This window comes from Malaclemys terrapin, chromosome 13 (assembly GCF_027887155.1).
Source record: "Malaclemys terrapin pileata isolate rMalTer1 chromosome 13, rMalTer1.hap1, whole genome shotgun sequence".
NCBI classification, from domain to species: Eukaryota; Metazoa; Chordata; order Testudines; family Emydidae; genus Malaclemys; species Malaclemys terrapin.
This window is the reverse complement of record NC_071517.1, coordinates 18,114,960-18,134,381: the sequence shown is the minus strand read 5'-3', so window position 1 is coordinate 18,134,381 and position 19,422 is coordinate 18,114,960. Positions and strand designations below refer to the sequence as shown.

Sequence of the window (19,422 nt, the reverse complement as noted above, 5' to 3'; positions counted from 1 at the left end):
AATAAGGTGGCTCAAGCCAATTCTTAGGGGAGAAGGAAAACAGAATGTGAGTTATAGAGCCTGCCATGAACAACAGAAAGCAACAGAACAGGCACAAAATGCTACTTGAAGACCTGGGATTTAGGCACCAATTGGGTTTGGGTTGCAGGGCCTTTGGCTGATTTTTGTGTTGAAGAGTATTTCATACACAGCTAGGGTCCCAGAGGGCTAGTGGCATAGCAGCAGCTCCTTTGGTCTAGTATCAGAAATCTGTCTAAGGGTTTGATCTTGGAAGAGGGACTGCTGATGCTGATAACACGTCTGATCTGTGTGTTCTCCCTGCCCTGTTTCAAAGCAGTAGGGGTGCACAGTTTGATCTGTCTTCACCTCTTCAGTGTCCTATGATCCCAGTCCTGCAATGTACTGAGTGTCTCCTGGGATAGCTTAAAAAAAAAAACCACCCTGAGGATCAAAGAATCTAAGCAACAGTATCGGAGCCAAGACAACCAGGTCTCAGAACAAGGGAGCCATATCTTGGCTTTAGTCTGGGGAAGACAATGGACTTTGAGAATAGAGGAAGGAGTTCCCCTACATTAATTTGCTGAGCCAACCAACCTCAGCACGTCTCCATTTCCATGGTCTGTGATATCTGCTGCAGAGATAGCAGACTGGCAGGCAGCGCCCACGGTGCAGTGACCACTCCGGAAAAGTGCTGGGCACCAAAGCCTTTTCCATTCATCCCAGGACCTGGTCGGTTAGAGGATAGCGTCCTGGCTCGGACTGCCTAAGTGCACCAGTGCAATGACAACAGTAGGGCCAGGCATTCCAGCCTGGCCATTTTACATTGCGATAATCTCCAGGAATCCCGCCTTCCTGTTTGCACTGGGGGAAGTGGAGGCTGGGGAGGCCCTTCTAATGCAAATATTTGAGGATGGAGGCTAGGTAATGTTGGGGGTGGGGTGGGATGGAGGCTGCCTTTGGGTTTGTTTACTGTAGCAGATTGCTGTGTGGTTGAAATAATCCAGGCTACGGTCCGTGAAAAGAGCAGCCAAGGAAGCAGTTGCTTAGAGCATCAAGGTGAAAGGGGCACTCCCAGGGGCTGCCCGGCTTTGTATTCCATCCTGCTAAAAAGTCCCCACTTGCTGCCATCCCTTTAACTATGAAAAGAGCCTCTGTTTGCACAGCAGGCCCCAAGCCCCTATGCCACTAGGCACCCAGAGGCGAAGTGCCAGCCTCACCCCAAGGATGTTAACAACATCCTGCTGCCGGTACAGCTGGGAGGGGACCGTAGCTCCTGCTGGCACCCTGGGTTGGGAACGCAGGGGCAGGACCAGCAGGCACGTTGCCCAAACTGAAGCGGTGATGCTGCATCAGGAGGTACCGTCACAGCACGCAACCCTCTTTGGGCGGTTTTGAATGTGGAGTCTGCCCTAATGCCCTGTGTATACTTGTCAGTGCTTTTTAACCCTGGTGGAGCCATAGTGTGATGGAACCCCGCCCTCCCGGTGTATATGCAACCATGTAAAATGGGGCTTACTCCAGTGCGATTTACCCTGGTAAGTCGCTGAGGTAAGTTTCACTGTGCAGTGTGTCTTCACTAGAGGCAGCTCCAAGTCCATGGATGTCTAGACAGGGCCTGAATCGATCTCTCCTGCTGACGCTGTTTCTCAGTGAAAATCCCTGCTAAGACGCTGCCATCCCTGATAGCCATCTAGTCCAATCTCTAAAGCTGGCAAGCACCCTTCAAGGGAAGTGGTCCCTATCACTCCATTGAGGGCATGCACAGTATACACAGTACAAATACAGGCCCAGCCAGCCAACGAAACAGTTTGGAGGGCCTCTCTCAGAACAAATGTCCGGGCCTTTTTGGGTATGTCTACACTGCAGTTAAACACCATGGCTGGCCTATGTAAACAGGCTTGGACTGTGGAGCTGTAAAACTTGCAATGTAGACATCTGGGCTTGGGATGGAGCCTGGATTCTGCAAGGAGAGAAGGTCTAGGGTGACCAGATGTCCCGATTTTATAGGGACAGTCCCGATTTTTGGATCATTTTCTTATATAGGCTCCTATTACCCCCCACCCCCGTCCCGATTTTTCACACTTGCTGTCTGGTCACCCTAAGAGGGTCCCAGAGCCCATCCTCCAGCCTGAGCCTGGATGTCTACACAGCGAGTATTTAATTGCAGTGTAGACATGCCCTTTTTCGGCACAAGCCTTAACTCTCCAGGGGCAAAGTTGTTTGCAGTAGGACTACTTTGAAATTGCCCTGCAATGCAGCAGCCTCCCTGGCACAGGCAGGGCCCTTTCTACTCCAAACGGGTGGGGTGAGGGGTAGGGAGAGCATGGGGTGGTCCATCTCATTGCAGGGCATCCTAGGAGGATGGGTAGGCATAGATAAGATTCTGGTAAAGAGAGTTATATGCCCTTTCAAAAGCGGCCGTGGGAGGAGGGGTGGAATTCTGTTGACTGTGAGGATGGTGGCAGGGAGCAGTAGGACAGGAAAAGGAGAGTGCTGGGAAGCGAGTCCCCTTTAAGAAGATGTGTTTGCAGGCTGACTGCAGCTAATCAAGGGGGAGCTCACCATCAGCACAGAGCAAGGCAAGTGGAAGGAGTTAGTTGATTAGGGGGAGGAGGAAATCATTGCAAGCTGACTGATGGAGGAGAAGCAGCACCAGCAATAAAAGCAGCCCCAGGGTAAGTTGCTGTTTCCTTTCTTTGCCGAGGTTTCTGCTTGCATTGTATGCAGTGTTGAAGGCAGGATGGAAGAGGCTCCTGGTAGCCTGTGCAGTGGGCTGAATTCACAGCAGGCTTCTCTGCCTAAAGCACAGGGAGGTATTTTAACAGTACTGTATCTTAAAAATTCGGGAGTGGAGTAGCTTGATAGCAGTGTCTGAAAACCCATGGGAGTCCCCTAGTTAGTGTAATGGATCCAGGCAGATGGGGTCAGGGAATAGCGGCTCTCTGTGTTTTAAGGGGTTTTGTACCACAGGGGCTGCCAATACTAAAGTGTATAGAACTACTCCATCTGCAGGGCCTGAGACAAAACCCCCTCAGATCACATGCAAGGTTCAACTGGTAAACACTTAACACAGGGACCTCTCCCTCCCGGTTGTCCGTCCCTTGTATTTATAATTAATTAGCTCAACAAGACGAGCTGTTGTTTCTTCTCCCTCCTCAGTTGGAGCCCTGCTTACATGCCCAGTATTGTCTGGGATGGAATGAATAGGAGGTTGTATTCCTAGCAGGAAGATGGGAAAGCCTCGGTGCCGGCTAGCACAGGGGCTGCAGTTGGAATGAAGGGGAAGCAACTGCTACAGACTGGTCAGGCAACCCAGATGGTAATGTGGGGGGGAAGCAAAGGGGGGATATGTGCTCTGCTGATCTCGGTGGGCCAGAGGTGTTCCATAGCCAGTCCAGGACTAATGTACCCCTTGTATAAATGAGTTCCCAGACTGTAACCCTAGCCGGAGCAGTATTCTTAGTAGCAACCACTGTATTCTAGGGCCTCCCTGTCTTGTCCTCCTCCCACATCCTGCTGCTTTGACCTCTAATCGACAGGGAGGCTCCCTGGACATAACTCTCCTTATTACAAAAAGAAGAACAGGAGTACTTGTGGCACCTTAGACTAACAAATTTATTAGAGCATAAGCTTTCGTGGACTACAGCCCACTTCTTCGGATGCATAAGTACTCCTGTTCTTCTTTTTGCGGATACAGACTAACACGGCTGCTACTCTGAAACCTCTCCTTATTACAGTCGCAGAGGTTTTAAATACCCCGCAACAGCCCATTGGCTGCCCTAGAACACCTGCCAACACTGATGCCTGTGGCTCGTTTTACTCACCCAAGTGGCCTTGTAGAAGTCACTGGGGCTGCTCAGGTCCCTCAGATGCAGGTGTGTAGGATTGGGCTAAGTTGTGCAACCTGCTTTGTCTGTGCCTGTAGCAGCTCTTACTCTGAAGGTAACAGTGCCTGAAGCTGAGCAAAGAGAGATGGGGAGTCTCTTCCAATGCCGCTCATATTTAACAACCTGCTTACTCTTTTTTCAGCTAATTTAACGAGGGTCTAGGCAATTACTTCACTTTTTAAAGGGAAAAATGGGACTAAAATTCTGCAGTTAAAGCCGGTCTGTGTCCTTTCTCTGTCCCTCCTCTGCTGATCTCTGACTCCTGGAACAGGAGTACATGCCGAGGGGCTCTTCTCCCTTGGGGGAGGGTGAAAAGCTTTGTGTCATTCATTTAAATAATCCCCCAATCACTCCACTCCTCTTCTCAGTGGGGAGTAAAGTAGCTGGCAATGCAGAGTGTCTTTCTGGATATAAAAAGAAGAACAGGAGTACTTGTGGCACCTTAGAGACTAACAAATTTATTAGAGCATAAGCTTTCGTGGACTACAGCCCACTTCTTCGGATGCATATAGAATGGAACATATAATGAGGAGATATATATACACACATACAGAGAGCATAAACAGGTGGGAGTTGTCTTACCAACTCTGAGAGGCCAATTAATTAAGAGGAAAAAAAAAAAACTTTTGAAGTGATAATCAAGCTAGCCGAGTACAGACAGTGTGATAAGAAGTGTGAGAGTACTTACAAGGGGAGATAGTCAACGTTTGTAATGGCTCAGCCATTCCCAGTCCTTATTCAAACCGGAGTTGATTGTGTCTAGTTTGCATATCAATTCTAGCTCTGCAGTCTCTCTTTGGAGTCTGTTTTTGAAGTTTTTCTGTTCTTGGGAGCTGCCACCCGATGTGCAAAGACTACCCCTGCTTCTGTTTTCCCTGCCAGCTCAGGACTCCAGCACCCTGTCTTGCTGAGCCAGACACTGACCCAGGGTCTGAATCACTTGTCCCAAAGCTGCAAGTTTACCTGAAAACAGCTCGCAGTAGCGTGCTTGTCTTTAGCACTCAGATGCCCAACTCCCAATGGGGTCTAAACCCAGATAAATCCGTTTTACCCTGCATAAAGCTTATGCAGGGCAAACTCTGGATATAGGGTGTCTGGGAGAGATGGCTTTTTTTCCTGTATCCTGGCCCTTGCAGGGAGTTCATTGATCCGACCAGAGAGGATTTTAGGGTATGACTATGCCCCATCCTAGCTGATGGCTCTGAATGATGTTATACAAGTAGGACTTAACTGCACTTCTCAGCTGCACCTGGCTCCAGAACCCACGTTCAGACTGCTGAAGGCTGGGTATTCTGGGAAATCAATCCAGGGATGTTCAAGAGAGTTAAGCCATGTGCCATAACTTAGTTTTTTCTCTTGGAAACCGCCTTTGAAGTGGGAAAGGGGAATAGGCTCAGTGACAACACATCTTGTTTTCTGATGTCTCTAGAAATGTTGGCTTCCTGCACCTTTATCTGCCACTTGAGATGTACTCTCCTGTGGTTAGAGAAGACAGGGCATGTGGTTTCCTGTCCTTACTGAGAGGACTGGTGTGTGGGTTAGAAAGATGTTGAGTCCAGCAAAGTGAGACTGAGTCTTAGTAGCTGATGCATAGCAGGAGGGGAGATGGGCAAGACTTACATGTCCTGTTGGAAGGCTCTCCTTCCTTCTCAAACAGTCTGAGATTACAGCATTTCCCAAAGTGCAGAATACAACCGACTGGCTGGAGACCTCTCAATTGTTCTCCAGAATATCAGTTCTAATTATTTTAAAACACCAGCTGGAGACTGTCAAGAAAACCTTCAGCACGTGAAGCAAGTGTAACTGAGGCAGAGACCTCTGCCTGAGTTTGCCAAGAGCCTGAAACAGTAGCTTTCCAGTGTGAATGGCCCTATTCATTTCAGTGTGTGCTAACTGAGACCCCAATGACGATACTTTGATTGCAAACGGAAACGGTACAGGAATCCTAGGTGAGGTTCTCTAGCTTGTGTTAAGCAATAGGTCGGACCGTGGGATCAAAATGATGCCTTCTGGCCTTTAAAAGAGGAAATTATGAACTCTCTTAACTGTTGATCATAGAAGATCAGGGTTGGAAGGGACCTCAGGAGGTCATCTAGTCCAACCCCCTGCTCAAAGCAGGACCAATCCCCAGACAGATTTTTGCTCCAGATCCCTAAATGGCCCCCTCAAGGATTGAACTCACAACCCTAGGTTTAGCAGGCCAAGCCAATGCTCAAACCACTGAGCTCTGCTTATCAAAGCATGGAAGAAAGGAGAGGAAGGGTCATTTTATGAACTACAGCAGGGTTTCCCAAAGCATGGGTAGTGAGAAGGGAGGGCATGTATAAATTAAGATGTGGGGGCCTTTAATACGTAGCAGGATTCCAAAGGACCTGTAAGTGGCTTTAGTTTCCTGCAGGGAGACTCACTTTCCAAAGCTTGGGTAATGCTGGGCTGCCGGAGTCCTCCACAACACCTCTAGGCGTGGCATTTCTTGTAGGTGGATTGAAGGGAATATATAGCAGTTCTGGTTGGATAACAGCTTCCTGTGGGGAACTAGTGGCTACTCCCATCCCTGGTGCTGCCACGGGAAAGTTATTTTCTTTCCTCACTTGTGTGTGTGTTTTTTGGTTTGTTTTTCAGTCTTTCCCTTCAGGCTCTCTCTTTTTTTCTTTTTCTTTTCTGTATGTTTGTTTCCTGTTTTTTCTCCTATCTTGCTCAGTCTTTTAGGTCTGTCTCTTGTGCAAGGGCCAAGTTCCTCCTTGCCATGTGCACTACTGGTAGATCATGCTTTTTATCCCAGAGACAGGGGACAACCCCGCCCGAGTCACAGGGGACTGAGCACAGGAGCCATGGGACACAGCAGAGGGCAGCTGGTGCCCCGCAGCGTGGAGTTCCCTAGCTGTAGAAGCCAGCTGGAATGGCGAACAGCAGTTGTTGGGATTAGTGTGAGTTCCTCTCCTGGGAAATGCCCCCATGGGATAGTGTAGCGCTGACAGGGTTAAACTCTCTTACTGTCACAGAACCTCCCTCTGGGGAGAAGCAACAGGAGGAGAGTGGGAATTGCGAAGCAAGTTGCAAAACTTCTGCTTCTCTTGCAAATGAATGAGTGAGGGATGAGCCTCAAATGGCCACTTCCTGGTGAGGGAACAAGCAGTGCGGATCAGGAGGGTTCCCCAACGCATTAACTGAATGTCTACACTGCAATTAAACACCCACGGCTGGCCCTGACCCTGGCTCGGGCCATGTGACTGCAAAATTGTGGTGTAAATGTTTGGGTTCGGGCTGGAGCCTGGGCTCTGGGACCCTCCCTCCTCATGGGGGTCCCAGGCCTTGGGCTCCAGCCTGAGTTTCAATGTCTACACCGCAAGCCCAAGTCAGCTGACCCCAGGTCAGCCATGGGTGTTTAATTGCAGTGTAGACATATCCTAAAGCAGTGGCTCTCAACCTTTTCAAATTACCGTATCCCTTTCAGGAGTCTGCTTTGTCTTGCGTACCCCCAAATTTCACCTCACTTAAAAATGACTTGCTTACAAAATCAGACAAAAATACAAAAGTGTCACAGCCACACTATTACTGACACCTTGCTTATTTTCTCATTTTTACCATGTAATTATAAAATAAATCAATTGGAATATAAATATTATATACTATACACTGAAATGTAAGTATAACACAATAGAAACAAGTCACTGTATGAAATTTTAGTTTGCACTGTCTTCGCTAATGCTTTTTATGAAGTGTGTTGTAAAACTGGGCAAATATCTAGATGAGTTGATGTATCCCCTGGAAGACCTCTGCATACCCCTAGGGGTACACTTACCCCTAGTTGAGAACCACTGTCCTAAAGGATCAGGGGCTCCCATTGTGTGTTTAAGCAGGATGTCGTTTAGCTTGAGTTCAGTTCCTTTCCGTCCACTTTCGAAGTGTCACATGCTGGATTGGCAGGTTGAACAACTCACTCCATAGCAGCATCTGCATCACCAGTGTGCCTCCCCATCTGGGAATGAGAGAAGAGGCCTGTCTGCAGGTTCACTTTTGGCCTGGTTTCTCTGCAGAGGCTACCAACACGGGCACCTCTTTGGGATGAGAGACCCCCCTCACTAGGATCTGGACAGAAACCATCACCTTGATCAGTGTATATATATGGCAGCTGTCTGGTCATCTCACCAATCGACCCAGGAGGCAGAGACGAGATCCTTCTCCCGTTTCTGGCTTTTGTGGTGGGCATAAGAACCTCCAAAACTTGAAGCAAGGATAACCGATGCCAGCTGGGGCAGATGCCCCTGCAGAGAGTCCGAAACGATAGCTTTGAGGCATGAATTGCCCCGTTAACTCAGCTGCCCAGTCCTCTTCCACCTCTGCATCAGATGGACTAAAACCAAAGCACTGAAGCATATTTCTTACTTACCTTTTGACTTCATTGTATTGCCTTTGGCTTCAGAGGTTCTACAGACAAGACTCAGAGTGCTCCTAATTCAGGAGCAGCCGTCTTCACGGCCATCCCTCTTCGAGACTGTCCAATGGGGTCATGCTTGGCGTCTCCCATGTGGCGTCCCTGGCACCAGGAGCAGCCCCATGGCATTCGTTTCTTGTGGGCTGTCTGTTTTTTAGTGGGTGATTGAGGGGAGGAAGGGGAAGAAATGCTGTGGAGGGGGAAAAGGGCCATGAAATAATTGCCTCGTGGGGTTAAGTGCAGTCTGTGATGACCATAGAGTTCTCCTAATCCCCATACATTCACCCATAGTACCTCTGGACATACATTCTGGCTTGATTTTTTCAAAGGAGCTTAAGCAAACATGGGGCCCAAATCCCATGGAAAGTCAATGGGAGTTAGGAACCTCCCTCCTTTGAGAACTCCTGGCCCCTCTGCTCAGGAAATGCCTGGGCTTCAACAGCAAGGTTGGCCTAGGATGGAGCTGCAGGATGAAGGTAGGGGGCCCAGCCCCTGTGCGTGCTGTGCTTGGTCCATGCTGCTGAGTCTGCCTCTAACCAGCTGAGTGCTTTAAATGCACACTCGGGTTCTAAAACACATCCACGCCAGCGATGGCATCATGGGATTGCAGCGCCCAACAGTTCAGAGGTTAGTTGGCCTTGGTCTGTACTGCTCTCGTAGCCATTTGTGGATACCTGACCCTGAGAAGCTGTTGCTTTTCATCCCCTCAGCTGACTGATACTGTTGGTTCAGCGCTGTGCATCCCACATGCGTGATATGACGAGCCCACTCGACAGACCTGTGTGTTTCCCTGTCACACCCATGCCTGAAACACAGAGAAAGATCATTTGTAGCAGCTGGTAGCAACTCCCCCTTCCCCTTGTGGGGTCTGGAGCTTCTTTCCTTCGCTCTGGTACCTGTAGTTGAGAGGAATTGCCAGGAGGTAATCAGGTGCTAAGTGCAAACTGAAGATTGAAGGCCAGCAATAGAAGGAAACTGTGGGGAGAGAAATGAACTCTGTGGAGGGGAAATCCTGCCTGTGCAGATCTCCAAGAAGAAGAGGGGAGAATCAAGTTGTCTTTCTGCGGCAGTTTTATACCCTCCAAGGTGTACAAACCTCTGTGCTAATCCGAGTGAAGACTGTGACCCGTCTAGAGACCAGCGCTCAGTACTAGGGGAGGGTGGGAGTGATTAACTGGGCCGCACAGATCCCACAGAACAAGGCTCGAGGCCCACGAATGTCCCAGTGGAAGGTGCTGTTGCTCCTTTAGAGGTGCATGATGGTGCTTCGGGCAGTTTAGCAGCAGTGCTTCTCCTGGCTCCTTTGAAAGGGAGAGTTTGTTATGGGCCCACTCTTCTGCCTTTAGCTCCAGTAACCTTGGCAGAGGGGGCATTTTGTAGCCAGAGACGTGTATAGCATATGAAGGGTTAAACCATGGCAGTCCATAGGGATGATGCTGAATCATGTTGCATGGTTGGGTGCTGCACTCTGACATAGCTGTTGTGTAGGACTTGAAACCAATTTCTCTGGTAGGGCTTTAAGCAACATCCCTCAGCTTGGCTTCAATCTTTAAGGGTATGTCTACACTGCAATTAGACACCCACTGCTGGCCCGTGCCAGCTGACTCGAGATTGTGGGGCTCGGGTTAAGAGGCTGTTTCATTGCGGTGTAGATGTTCAGGCTTGGGCTGGAGCCCAGGCTTCTAGGACTCTGTGAGGTGGGACGGTCCCTGGGCTCGGGCATCTACACTGCAATTAAACAGCCCCTTAGCCACGTGAAGTATTCTATTACATTTGTTGGTTAAACTCCTCATAAATAGAGGCAGCTTGATCTAGAGGGCGGAGCAGGGAATTTCCAGCTTAAAGCCATTTAACCTCTGTGCTTCCATTTTCCTGTCTTTAAAATGGGGATAATTGTGTTTATCCCCCTTTGTAAGGCTCTGAAGAAAGTCACGTGCAAAGTGGCGGGAAGCCTGCAAATCATCAGTGGGGCCACTGTACTATCAAGGCGCCAAAGGAGCCTCAAGGAAAACAAGGCTATTACAGAGAAGCTCAGTTAATTCTTTGCATAGGATTATCCTTCACTGCAGAGGATGTGAGGGAGATTCCCATACCTGAGCCATTGTTTTCAGGTGACAAATCTGAGGAACTGTCCCAGACTGAGGTGTCAGTAGAGGTGGTTTTGGAACAAATGGATAAATTAACCAGTACCAGAACCCGATGGTTTTCACCAGTATGAAACTTCTGAACTAACAACTGTGGTATATGACCTATCACTGGAATCAACCTCTGTACCAGATGACTGGAGGGTAGCTAATGTAATGCCAATTTTTAAAAAGGGTTCCAGAGGCGATTACAAGGCGGTGCGTAACTTCAGTACCAGGCAAATTGATGAAAACTCTAGTAAAGACAGAATTATCAGATACATAGATGAACACAGTATATTGGGGAAGAGTCAACACTGCTTTTGTAAAGGGAAACCATGCCTCACCAATCTATTAGAATTCTTTTTGGGGGGTGCGGGGGGTGTCAACAAGCAACCAGGCAAGGGTGATCTAGTAGATATAGTGAACTTGGACTTTCAGAAAGCCTTTGACAGGGTCCCACATCAAAGGCTCTTAAGTAAAATAAGCAGTCATGGGGTAAGAGGAAAGGTCCTCTCATGTATCAGTACCTGCTTAAAAGATAGGAATAAAGTATTAGTTTTCATAATGGAAAATGGTAAATAGATGGGTCCCCTGAGAATCTGTACTGGAATTTATGCTGTTCAACATATTTATAAATGATCAGGGAAAAAGGGGTAAACAGTGAAGCGACAAAGGTTGTAGATGATACAAACTGTTTAAGATAGTGGAGTCCAAAGCTGACTGGGAAGAGTTTCAAAGGAATCTCGCAAAACTGGGGAGTGGGCAAGAAAATGGCAGATGAAATTCAGTGTTGATAAATGCAAAGTAATGCACATTGGCAAACATAATCCAAAATATACATGCAAAACGATGGGATCTAAATTAGATGTTGCCACTCAAGAAAGAGATCTTGGGGTCATTATGGATAGTTCCTTGAAAATATCCGCTCAGTGTGCAGCTGCAGTCAAAAAAACTATCAGAATGCTGGGAATCATTAGGAAAGGGATAGATAATAAGACAGAAAATATCATAATGCCACTATATAAGTCCATTGTAGGCTCATACCGTGAATAGTGCATGCAGTTCTGGTCACCCCATCTCCAAAAAGATATATTGGATTTGGAAAAAGTACAAAAAAGGGCAACAAAATGATAAGGGGTAGGGAATAGCTACTATTTGAGAAGAGATTAAAAAGACCGGGATTGTTTATCTTAGAAAAGAGAAGACTAAGCGGGAATATGACGGAGGGCTATAAAATCATGAATGGTACAGGGAAAGTAAGGAAGTGTTATTTACTCCTTCATATAACACAGGAATCAGGAGTCACTTGATGGAAATTAATAGGCAGCAGGTTTAAAACAAACAAAAGGAAGTACTTCTTCACCCAACCTGAATAACTCATTGCTAGGAGATGTTGTGAAGGCCAAAAGCATAAGCGGGTTAAACAAAGAATTACCTAATTTATGAAGAATTTATGAAGGATAGGTCCATCAACAGCTAGTAGCTAAGAGGGTTGGGGCTGCAACCCCATGCTCTGGGTGTCCCTAAACCTCAGACTGCCAGAAGCTGGGACTGGACAACAGGGATTGATCACTCGGTAATTGCCCTGTTCTGTTCATTTTCCTTTGAAGCATCTGGCATTAGCCACTGTTGGAAGACGGGATACTGGGCTAGAGGGATCATTGGTCTGACCCAATGTGGCTGTTCTTACATTCTTATGATTGCTCTAAAACCTAGGGTACTAGAAGCACTCGGACTGTAATGGGAATTCAGTCAATATGCACAGTCTACAATTGCTCTCTTCCTGGCCTCCTAAACACTCTAGGTTATCTCTTGAGCTGTGAATGGCGCATTGCCTGTCCGTTTTTTCTAGGCCCTCATTTCTCCTCAGCTACTTGCTGGCTCCCAGGGGTTCCTATGTCTTTGAATGAATGCACTCTGCTAACTAACTGCAGCTGCCTGTGCATGGACCTGCTCTTAGCATCCAGCTCGGCCCCGCATGGGTAGCAGGTGTGCTCTCTGTGCCCGAGGTGAGCTTTTCATGTTGATACACAGATGTTGAGTTTGGCTTGTGTCCGATGTGTGTGTGTGTGTGTGTGTGTGTGTACACACTGCTATCAACCATCCCAGGGTCTCTGGCAAACTGAACTCCTGCACAGCTGTACTGGGTCTTGTTGCTGCTTGTAGCGTAGCACTTGGTTTATTTTGTTCTTGCTAGTGCAGTGACATTCTGATGATCCCCTATCCATGTATCTCTGAAGAGCGCAAACAGCATGCAAAGTAACATGCATTTCGTCAGCTAGCTGTCACCACAAAACTCATGGGAGGGTTGCACCTAGTTATCCCAGGTTATCCTCAACTAGAGGAAACAAGACCTCTGTAATGAGCTGGATACTGTGTATCCACTGCCCTTTCCAGAATGCAGTTGGAACTGCTTGGCTATGTGTCAAAGGCCCTAGACTGAGATTTTCCTTTAGCGCAAAGGGGTAGGGCTTTTGGGGCGCAGAGGCATCTGAGATCCGTCTTAGCTGTTGCTATGAGTTCTCTAGGTGGGCAGCATAGTGACAACCATGAATTTCTTAGGCAACCACAGATTTGCATCAGTATTGTGTAGCTTGGTACATGCCCGCTTCTAGCACTCAGAGCTTCTGGTTAGTGGTGTTGATATGAGTATCATGGAAAGTTCTGCCGCTCTGGCACTGTTACCATGATCAAGAAGATACGTTTTAAATACAAACAGGAAATCCTGGCAGCATGTATTTACAGCCAACTACTGCATCTGTTCAGATTTAGTTCTGAGGCTGTTTTATACATGTTTGGCGAGAACACTCCCCCAGCCATAATGGAAAGATCTGCCTGGAGAAAAGCAGGAGAGCCTATTGTTCCAAGAACTGCTGCAGGCAAATTACTCATGCTTCAGAATGTCAGAGGAATCCTGGATACAGATTGGCTGGTGAGAATAAAGCCAGGACACAACCAACCATGCCAAAGTGGGACGCTCGAGTGCACCTATTGACGATGACTTTTTGTTAGTTAATTGCTGGTTATTAAAGGAACACTGTCAATTTAGAGTCACACATCTTAAAAATTGTTCACCTACATTTGCAACAAGTAACATGTATGGCTACTTGCAGCACTGGTAAGTCAAATGAAAAAAATATTCTCAATTTCTTCGTTACAAAAATCTCTCTTGTGCAGTTGAGAGCACTGCATACAGAGTTGGTGACACTGCTTCGCCCTGTAGGGTCAGTAACCTTCCCCTAGTCAGGTTGAGCTTTTAGACCACAGCAGGAGGAGAGAGAAACATTTAAAAGAAATTCTTTTCTATCACATTTTCTTATAGCCTGGACCAAGCAGTCGTGGAATGAGCTGCTACCTAACTGCATTGCCATACGCTAGCTGGCAGCAAGTCAATACGATTTGTACCAATAGGATGTTGTTTGCGTTTCCTCTGATGTAGGGCTTTTATCTGGTCTTCTGAAACATGAGCACCTTGGTGTAGTCAAGTGTGGACTTGTGTGAGTTGGGTTGGAACATCCCAGCTCGGTGTGTCTAGTCCATTCCCTTGCACCATATGGCGGTTTGCCTTTCTGTTTGCCAAGCACAGACCTATGTACCAATGAATGTTGCATTCTCTCATAGCATTGCAAGCATTGTTAGAAGCTAGGTGGGTTGGAGATTGTGGGGGCAGATACTGTAGGTGCATTTCCTTTGCTGCAAATGGAGAATAACTCTCTTCTCCAGATATTTTATTTCCCGGTTCTGACTCTTTAGAGTACAAACAATGCGGCTTCTTTAGTTGAGCACAGAGAGTAAACTCCAATTTCTTTGCTGTCAGCTTTCTGCTCCAGGGCTGCCTTATTGCTCCCCAATCCTATATGCTCCCGCACGTACATGAGCAATCCCCACAAACCACCCCAGAATCGTACAGGTTTAGGGTTCAGTCCTACTGATCTCTCTTACCTAAGCTATGCTTAAAAGGGTGCTTTGTGTTATTGTTTCTGTGACTGCAACAGTTAAACCCTTACATAGCCCAGTATTTCTCCTAGCGGGCGCATTCTTTCCAAGTGGATTTGTTTTTTCAAGTGGTATGTAGGATTATTTTCCACTCTTGGCTTTGCCATTTTGAAAATGGCACTAATTCAGGATCCATGGAAAGACTTCTGGCTTGCTAGGTCTATAATTTTGCAAGGAGCAGTGTTGGGGCCAGCAGCCCATTATCAACATGACTTTTTGTGGCTTTGGTACAAAGCTATGCTTTGAAGGAACGTGCCGCTACTGTGCATATAAAAATTGGTGTGTGTTCTCTACTGGATCTGTGTGTAACTCTGTTCTCGAGAGCCTGGTATTGTGTGTGTGTGTGTGTGTCTGGTGGTGGTTTTTTTTTTTTTTTTTTTTTTTTTTTTTTTGAAGTTCTAAGTCATCTAAATGCATTTGTGTTGTCAGTTTGTATTCTGCAATGTAGGATTGAGTATGTGAAATGTGTGCTACTTGGGAGAAGTGAATGCTTCCCAGTGCCAGATCCATGTGAGTCCTGACTGTCTGGCTTACACGAGGTTACAAGTTTTTGTGGCTCACTGGCAGAGAGGGGATGGTGGATGTGAAAGTGGCTGTGTTTGGATGTAGGCTTCTTTAGTTCGGCTAAACTTACACACACACACACACACAGTCACACACACATGTTTTTGGACTTAAGGAGGGGGGGGGGGAAGCACCTAGCACATCATAAAAGGCCAAAAATAACAGCAGAGTGAGGCAAACAAGCCAGGAGCGGGTCTGATGTCATCCTCGCTAGGCCTAGCACCAGTGAGGGAGGAATGTGTCCAGAGCCTCTGAGATTTCCCAAAAGGCATTGATTACCCCAGAATAGAGAACAAAGCACTGGCCCTAGGCCAGGTGTTCTCACAACAAATTTTTTGGTGGCCTCACCAAATCTTGCTGGTGGCTGCTCTGACCATTTTTCCTAAAATACTTTAGGAAAAACAAATAAATATGCACATTCATATGTCCAAATCATTGTAATTTATCTATGTAGGGGTTGGTTTTTTTGCAGGCTCAATAATAAAAATAATGTACGGTTGTCTCTATTCTTTACTGGACCTAAACAGAATAGAAACACAAATAAGGTGCTTTGAGCATTCTTGTCTTTTTTTTCTTAGTGTTTCTTTTGCTTTACTCGGTTGTTTTTTTTATTTTTGTCTTGTTTTAAGACTTGTGCTGTGAAAAGTGATATTAACAAACATACAAATACCATTTTCACAGCAGACTTACTCAGCCCTGGCAAGCACGGGGACAACTTAAGCCCTGGGTACAGAGGCAATGGGGGCACTGGGGGAGGCTAAGGGGGTTGAGTTCGGGACCAGAGTCTGCCACCATGCAGCCAGGGGACAGGGCCTGGAGGCGGAGCCCAACCCCCCTTGGCTGGAGCCCAACCCCCACCCCGCGAAGATGGGGAACTAATTGGCTGCCTGTTCCTCCAGCTTGTCTCTCTCTCCAAAGGAGGGCAGGGTCCAACCACTGCTGGTGGCCCCTGGGGAGGGGCTGCTGCTTTGCTCCCCCTCCCCCCATCCAGTCACCACCCAGGAGGCTGTGGCCACAAGAAAAGCCCCTGGTGGCCGCATTTGAGAAACGCTGCCCTAGGCTGCAGCTTCCAAGACCCAGGCTGGTGGGGGGGGGGGGGGTGTTTGAACATCCTATAGGGTGGCAGCTTTTTGGCTTCTACTGGAGTTTTTCTCTAAAAACTGAACTACTTTGGCTCTCATTGCAGGCTCTGGTCCCTTCTGGGAAGGGAGAATTCATGAGCTACTTTAGTTTGGGCGGCCCAGAAATAACACACTGGCCAATCGAGCAGGGTTCTCACGTGTGGATTGGAGATGCAGTTTAGCTATTCCCCTTTAATTTACAGGGTTTCCCTGATCAAGCCACTTCCAAACAAAGTGGGGCACACTTGTGCATTTTGTGATTGCCCTTTACCAGCTTAAAGTTGCAGAGTTTCCTTACAGGTCGCATGAACCTGCAGCTCTGTTAACATGTGGGTGTGGGAGTTACTAGCCACTTGTTTTTTCTTTCTACACAGACTAATTGAAGCTCTTAATACCCACATGCTACTTCCTCCCCCTGCCTCCACGTACACTCTTAATAGTGACGATACCATGGAACTTTATTAATTCTCCCACTGCTAATCCACAAACCCAACAACGGTTTCTCAAACCAGGCAGTCCTGTCCCGTTTATGAACAACAAGTAGGGAGGGGGTTGTCTACATGGGGAAATTTACCAGCAGAACTACACCCGTATAATTATCTCTGCAACTATGCAGTGTAAACCAACACCCCCACCCCACCTTGTGTGGATACTCTTTCAGGATTTAGAGTGGCCTCTTTTCAGCCTAGCTTTTGTCTCTTTGGAAGCAGTTGAAGCAAAACTAAGTGCAGTATAATACTACCACTATGGCTGAGTCGGTAAATTTCCCCACGTAGACAAGCCCTTAGTAGCAGGGTCTGTGCTGAGATCTCATCTCACTAAGACTTCATCGATCTTACTAAATATTCTGACTAGGACACTTACAGGAAGGTTCCTTGGCTCTGGAATTCACCTCCCTCCTTGCTGTGATTGATTTGCATCATCAGATTTCTGATGACCTTTGGGATATGATGCAAGAGTAGCCTGTTCTACCAGGCAACTCTTGTGAATGGAGGGTGGGGGGGGAAATGGATGGGGGTTGGGAAGATACTGCAGGAGGGGGCTCTGGTATGGGCCTGGTTGGACAACCTATTATTCCATTTTAAATTGCTTTAAATAAGCTTTGTAATGTGCCTAGACCCAGAGTTGGGTGCAGTGAATGGTAAACCAAGCTCACTGCACTCCAAGGAAGCACGGTCTGTGATGCATTATCCATTTTTAACCCGTCTGTCCCCTTCACTTGCAGTGATTGGCTAGGTTAGTCATTGCCACTCATGCTCAGGGCATCTCTTAACTTCCAAGCTAACGGGCAAGAGGATGTTTGTTGCTGTCCCGTCCCGTTGCTCTGCACTCAGCATTTACTTCCCAGAGTTCCTCACTGCTCTTCCTTCACTTCCACAGGTCCAGAGGCAGTTCCCAGTTACACGCCCAGCATGACAGACGCCCCCAGAGACGCCGGCCTCAAGCAGGCGGCACCACCACGGCCCGAAAAGCCGGCTCCCGACTTCAGCTACGTCGGGATCGACGCCATCCTCGAGCAGATGAGAAGGAAAGCCATGAAGCAGGGATTTGAGTTCAACATCATGGTAGTTGGTGAGTTCCCATCAGACACTGCTCTCCGAGGAGACGCCAGCTGCGCTGTGCTTGGTGGAGGACAAGCTGTTTATTTTATAGTTCCTTGTCAGGATTATTCTCCCTGTAGCTTCTACAGGAGCAGCTTCTAAGATTTAATGCTGGGATTCTTGCATTGGGAGTCAGCAAACTCCCCTTCCAGTTTAAGGGGCCTGTCTTGCTGTCAGTTGTTAAAGTGCAGAGTGGGTGGGATCAGTGTTGCCAGGCATATCTCTTAGCATTTAAGAGTTTATGTGCCCTTAAATCTAGTGGGGGCTCTCCACAGCCAGATCCACGTGGAGTGCCCCCACTTGTGCCGTGGACCAAGGAGTCTTTCCCCTCTCTGTTCCTGTTTTGTCCCCAGTGCAGTGGTTTGATGGTATAAGTGGGAGGCCAGGAGTAACTGCATGATTTCAACCTCTTCCTGTGAGTATGTACAGCTCCTAGCACAATGGGGCCTGGTTTTCAATTGAGGCCTCTAGGTTTTACTGTACTACAGACAAACAAGGAGTAAGCAGTGATTCTGCCTGCGGCGCCTCCTGCTGGTCATCTTGGGAATTAGCTCTCCAGCCTCCATAGCGCCCTCTGCAGGCCGGTGTCCCGCTGCCGCTTGGCCCCCGTGTCCCTCCTGGACCCCAGATGACCCTTTCTCTGGGTGCTGCCCCCAGGCAGTACCCTCACCATTTCTGTGGGTCTCCCCGCTCAGGGGAACCCCCACCCACTATCCCCACCTTGCCTCAGTATTTGGCTACTGCCAGTCACCATCTAGCCCCCGCTCACTGGGGCAGACTGCAGTGTCTCAGCCATTCATCATAGGCAAGGGGGGTTTGGACCTGCTGCCTTGGCCTACCCATGGGCTGCCCTCTGCAACCACAGTACCCAATTGGCCTTAGACTAGGCCGCAGCCTGGGGTTTTCCAGGCCGGAGCTCCCCAGCTCCCTTGGCCTTCCCCCAGCCCTGCTCCCCCCAGATACCTTCTCCACTCCCTAGCAGCCAGGCCCTTCTCCCTCTACAAACAGAGAGAGTGTGTCTGTGCTCCTGGCTCAAAGCCTTTTTATAGGGGCCTGCTGTGGTCTGTTTGGGGCGTGGCTCCCAGCTGTGTCTACTTCCCCAATCAGCCTGGAAGCTGCTTGCCCCAGCCACAGCCCTCTGCTGGGCTGTTCTAAGCCCCTCAGAGCAGGAGTGGGTGACCACCCCGCTACGTTGCCCAAGTTGTACGGAGAATTTCCCCAGATCTGCTGCATTTACCAGGGGATGTCAGGTGCTGTGTGAGATGGTGTTGCTTGTGAAACAAGGCCTCAGAGTAAGGCTCTTTCCCTGAAAGGCCTGGGGGGAGAGAGGGAGAGTGCAGTTTACAGGTGGGGTGTACGAGGCTGGAGATGAAGAGGGGTGTGCCGGAGGGGGGCTGGAAACCAACACCATTATCAGGATAGTTGCTGTGGTGTAAGCAGGGCCTGTGCAGCATGGCACAGTGTGGCCCCGGGTCTCTACTCCCCTGCAGCTGAATTCTTGATGTGTTATGATGAAGAGGAGGGGCTGTTGCTTTGCATCCCGGTTGCCTTCCCTTTTCCATTGCTGTGTGGGTGAGGCACAAACCACTTGGCTCTCAGAGCTGGACTGGGGGTGCAGCAGCTTTATAAGCAGGGGAGGAAATAACACTGAACAGTCGCTGATGTAATTAAAGGACCCCAGCGGGGCTGGCC

At 48.2% G+C, this 19,422-nt stretch overlaps 1 protein-coding gene across 5 annotated transcripts in view; it reads left to right on the top strand.

Moving 5' to 3' along the window:
- Positions 1-19,422, top strand: part of SEPTIN9 (septin 9) — a 252,992-nt gene that overhangs the window by 198,971 nt on the left and 34,599 nt on the right. For all 5 annotated transcript variants that reach the window (XM_054047105.1, XM_054047107.1, XM_054047106.1 and 2 more), the window contains one exon: positions 17,510-17,701. In XM_054047105.1, coding sequence (XP_053903080.1) covers positions 17,510-17,701 — 192 coding nt within the window. The remainder of the gene's footprint in view (positions 1-17,509; positions 17,702-19,422) is intronic.